The 5104-nt window shown below is 63.1% G+C and overlaps 1 protein-coding gene across 1 annotated transcript; it reads left to right on the forward strand.

Annotated features, from left to right (window-relative positions):
- Positions 1–1571: 1571 nt before the first annotated feature.
- On the forward strand, positions 1572–4842 carry BIRC7 (baculoviral IAP repeat containing 7). Its single transcript, XM_055424007.2, has 8 exons — positions 1572–1929; positions 2637–2736; positions 2975–3056; positions 3142–3208; positions 3945–4148; positions 4242–4373; positions 4428–4484; positions 4625–4842. The coding sequence occupies exons 1-8, from the start codon at positions 1572–1574 to the stop codon at positions 4840–4842; spliced, it is 1218 nt and encodes a 405-aa protein (XP_055279982.2).
- Positions 4843–5104: the final 262 nt, after the last annotated feature.

Raw genomic sequence — 5104 nt, forward strand, 5'->3', positions numbered from 1 at the left:
TAGGACGTAGGCCCGGGCTCTGGGCTCCTTGGTCTGTGCTGGGTTCATGCGGCTCCACGCCCAGTGGGGGGTTGGTGGTTTGAGGGTCGCTCGGGGGACATGGCGGGGCTGCAGGCCTGAGTGAGAACACCCCTCCATCTACCCTCTTTGTGACCCTCACTGTGCCTGGCCCACCCACCAGTCCGGCATTTGGGCCGGTGAGCCCCTCCTCCCCCACCCTTTTCAGGGTCCCACAGAGCCTGTTCCCCTTTGCCCTGCTCTAGGGAGCAGGGAGGTCTGTGCTCCGGGGAGGGGGCTGTGGGGGGCAAGGCCCGCACCCTGTCTGGTCTTCCTCTTTGTCCCTTCCACCCTGAGCCTTTCTGTCCTTGGGACCCTGCTCTGCCCACTGGGGTTACAGTCCTCCCCAGCTTCCCTCACTGGTGGGTTTGGGGACACTGGGGCCCTTGAGCCTGGGTTCTGACCAGGATTGAGGGCAGCCCATCCAGAGAAGGGGGACCCCCATGTGGCCAATGGCTTTTACTTGAGTCTGGAGCCACCCGGGGGCCCCCAGACCAGGAGCTGGGGCTCTCTGGGCTAGCTGGACACACTTCTAGCAGGGAGGGGGCAGGCAGGGGGCCAGGCTCAGAGAGGGGTGGTTTGGTCACCCCTGATGCCTGAAGGTACAGGGAGCTGGACTTCTGGACCCTGGTGGCTGGGCCACAGTGCCTTGGGGATGCAGTTCAAATGGGAAGACTGACCTTACTGTGTGTGGCTCACCCTCCGGATCCCTCAGAGGCTAAGGCTGAGGGAGGAGACAGAACCTTCAGAGCCCAAGGGCAGGAGTCACTGCATGGCCTGCTGAGGGCCTCCTTCCCAGCTGGACCAGGTACAGGGATGGCCTGGGCCCCTTTGGGCTCCAGGGTTCTGAGATCCAGGTAATCCACTCCAGAATCCAGGCCCAGCCCTTCACTAGGCACCCCTGGGTCCATGGCTGCCCCACCTCCGTGCAGTGGGCACTGCCCTACCCCCCTCCAGGCAGCACTGACTGTCACCTGGAACCTTCTGCTTTCAGAGGCCCCCCTGGCTCCCAGCCCAGGAACCAGGAGAATAACCCGAGCATAACAGGGAGCATAACCCACCCCTGCCCCTCCCTCACTAAGGTCCCAGAGCCAGAACCAGCCCTCTGCTGCCTTGGGAGGGGTCCCTCTGCTCTAGTCCCTCCCTTTGTGCCAAGAGACCTCACCCTGCCCTGCAGAGGATAGTGAGAACCACTGCCCCCACTGTGGTGGCCTTGTTGCTGAGGCCCCTGCCAGGGGCCCCGTGACACAGTCCCGCTGCAGTGAGCATGTGACATGGGCTGCCACGCTGGCCCCTTCCAGAAAGAGGCAGGCCCCAGCGGCCCCTGGCTGCTCCCCCACCCTGGGCATCTGGGGGGCAGGACTGTGACTGCCCTACTGTTGCAGTAAAGGCCACTGCTGTCCCCCAGCAAGACACAGGGGTCAGGAGGCTGGGGCAGGCTGGCTGGGCACATTCCAGAACTGGCCGCCCAGGGCCATCACTCATCAGAACTCGTCGGTGCTGCTGTCTTCGCTATGGGGCCTGAGGACAGGACCAAGTGCTGGTGCTATGGCCCAGAGCCAAGCCACTGGGCAGCTGGCGGCTGTCCCACTCGGGGGCAACATGGACCCCACTCTCTGTGCAACCCTTCCTGGGGCCAGGGCACTGACAGCACCCTGTCCTGGGGAGGCCGGGACCACACGGATGGGCAGATCCTGGGCCAGCTGCGCCCCCTGGCAGAGGAGGAGGAGGAAGATGGCACTGCCCTGGCCCCAAGGCCTGCCTTCCCCGGGATGGGCTCAGAGGAGCTGCGGCTGGCCTCCTTCTACGACTGGCCGCTGAGTACCGTGGTGCCACCAGAGCTACTGGCCGCTGCTGGCTTCTTCCACACCGGTGAGCCCCAGGGGTCCCCACAGCCCTTCTACACCTGCTCCCTGCTCTCCAGTTTCTTTTGTGCTTCAGACCTGGGGAGATGCCAGAACAGCTTGGAGTAGTTAGACCTGTTCTGGGGGGACACTGTTGGTGTCGGAGGTGCCAGGAGGAGGAACGGGAGGTGTGGGGGTATCCACCAGTCCCGGGGTCCAGGGAGAGCTCTCAGAGGGCTGATGGTGTAGGATGCCTGTAGCAGCCCCTGATCTGAGGTCTCTGCTCCAAATCTGTTGATTGTAGGGGGTGAGGCAGGGGTGACAGCCACAGGGGTAGAGAGATGAGGTCCCCATTCCCATTTAGGGAGTTGTGAGCCTCTAAAACCAAGCCTGGAAGCACACAGCCCCACTTCTTTCCACCACTGAGAATCCATCCTAAGAGGGGGTACCTCACATCCCCTTCCCCAACACGCACCTGGATCCTGGCAAGTGCCCCAAGCATGGTACCCCCCAATCCCACCTTTGAGAAATGGCTTGCATGTGAATTCCAAGGAGAATGCCAGACAAAGTGATGGCCAAGGCCAGTGGGAGCCCCCAAGGCTCACAAATAACCCCAGAGAGCCCTGCCCTAGAAGGAAAGGCCACCTGGGAGCCCTGACCCCAGCCCAGGGGGGAAACCCCTGGCCATAAAAGGGACCCAGTGTGGTCAAGACCAGTGTCTCGGCCCCACCCCAGGCCAGCAGGACAAGGTGAGGTGCTTCTTCTGCTACGGGGGTCTGCAGAGCTGGGAGCAAGGTGACGACCCCTGGACCGAGCATGCCAGGTGGTTCCCCAGGTACCGCCTCCCCTCCCCAATCCCAGGGTGTCTCGGGGAACTGGGATGGGGGGACTCTCTGAGGACAGCACTTCTATTTCTCCCTTGATGTTCAAGACTCTGTCTCCAAAATAGCTTCCCAGCAAGCCCACCACCCAGGGGGAAGCAGGGGTCCCCAGGCTCAACCTGGACAGTGCAGGGTCCTCTGACAGCCCAAGCCTCTGGGCTGTCATGTGGCCTCTGAACCCACTCTCCTCAGGTGTGAATTCCTGCTCCGGACAAAAGGAAGGGACTTTGTCTGCAGGGTTCAGGAGTCCTGTTGCTGCCCACCGGGCCCCTGGGTGAGTCCTTCCTGCCCTTAGGGCTTCAGTGGGTGGTGGTGAGAGGCCTGCCCCACCCCTGCTCTTCCTCCTGCTCAGGGCACAGTGGTTCTCTGACTCCTTCCAGGACCAGTTGGAGGAACCAGAAGATGTGGGTCCTGCCACCCTCTCAGGTGAGCTGGGATGCGTGGCCTGTGCTGGCTCCCTTGGGCACCTCTGGCCCACACCATGGCTGGCTCCACTGGGTGTGCTCCCTGTAGGACAGCAGGAAGAGTGAAGGTTGCTTGACCGGGCCTGAGGGTGTGCTGCTTGGGCTTGCTTCACTGCGGGGCTTCACACAGGCACTGTGCATGTGTCCAGGGCTCCGGGGAGGCCAAAGCTGTCCCCTACTACCCCTGAGCTGGCTGCTTTGGGCATGGCCAGTCCTGTGACTGGCAGAGGGACATAGCGGGAAAGGCCATCAGCCAACCATGCCTGAGAGCTGACTATTCGCTGCCCTCATAGCACAGAGTCCAGCCCTCTGCCCTCTGTCGGTGCCCAGGGTCTGAGGGGCTCCAGGCTTGGGTCCGTACTGTGCTACCTGAGCCTCAGTGTGCTGAGCTGTGAAGTGAGCCTGGTGCCAGCCTCACTTGGGATCAAACAAGAGTCTGTGTGCCACCCTGGGAGTAGTACCTGGCTCTTAGCTTCCATGATCAGGTTTACATCTTCCCTGTGCGTGGCACCTCTGACAAAGGGCCTGGGAACACAGCTCTGGACACAGAGGCAGTGGCTGTGATGGTGCCAGGGCCCCTTGTAATGAGGACGTGGCCCTGGTGATGGGCCACAGTGGCCGGCCGCTGCCTCTGCTGGGACCCTGAGGTCACAGCCCCTGCCTGCCCTTGGCCCAGCACCCCTCGTTCTGCCTTGCAGATGTGGGGGGCTGCCAGGAGTGGCCGGCATGGAGCCAGTGCCCAGCAGTACAGGCCGTGCTTCACATGGGCTTCAGACCAGGCCAAGTGCAAACGCTGCTGCAGCGCAAGTACCACCAGGTGGTGCCAACCGGCGTGTCCACGTCACAGCTGGTAGCCGACCTGCTCCAGGAAGAGGACGGGGACCGGGTGGTGGGGGCCAGAGGTATGTTCCTGTCTCTGGGCATGGCCCACCTCTCCTTCCTTATTCCCTCTGGGCACAGATGCCCCTGCTGCCCCCGTGGTGCCGGGCACACAGCGTCCATCACCACTGCACAAGGGGCTGGCAGAGTCATGGTGGAAAGTGGACTCTGGGACACCGGTGCACTGCGGGCAGGGGAGCTGGGGCTAGACCCTGCCTGTGGCCCGTTGGCTGGGGGCCGGGCCTCAGGTACCCTGGGAACCTCATGTCTGTTCTAACTGCCCACAGCTCCTGTCCCCCCAGGGCCTGAGCTGCTCACACCCAGAATAGAGGCTCAGGTGGAGAGTGCCCTGGAGTCAGGTGAGGGTGAGAGCCATCTGGGGTCGGGTGGGGCTGGCCCTCCTGAATTCCATGGTGGCAGTGGGCACTCCCCGTTGGGCCTGCCTTGCCCCTCAGCCAGTACAGAGGGCAGAGGTCAAGGTGTGGGCACGGTGTCACAGATCCCCCCAGGGGAGAACCAGGAGGAGTGCGGGACGCAGAGGAGCAGCTGCGGCGCCTTCGGGAGGAGCGGACATGCAGGGTGTGCCTGGACCGCACAGTGGGTGTAGTCTTCGTGCCCTGTGGCCACCTGGCCTGTGCTGAGTGTGCGCCCAGCCTGCAGCAGTGCCCCATCTGCAGGGCCCCCATCCGCAGCTGCGTGCGCACCTTCCTGTCCTAGGCCAGGTGAGCGTGCAGCTCCTGTGGTCCTGACTTGGGGTTGCCTGCGGGGATGGGGGCGGCAGGAGGTAGCACCACTTTCCCCGCTCCCTGGCCCTGGCAGACATCGCAGGTCAACCCCATGCCTTCCCCTGATGCTCAGACTTGCTTTGAGTCCTTCTCAACAGGCCACCCTGGGGGGCCACGACCACTCTGCTTGGGCACCTCTCTGCCTTGGTTTTCCTAATGGTTGAGGGGATAAAGCCTCCTGTCCAGTTGGGCAT

This window comes from Moschus berezovskii, chromosome 15 (genome assembly GCF_049115385.1).
Source record: "Moschus berezovskii isolate FMDL1 chromosome 15, NW_MosBer_1.0, whole genome shotgun sequence".
NCBI lineage: Eukaryota > Metazoa > Chordata > Mammalia > Artiodactyla > Moschidae > Moschus > Moschus berezovskii.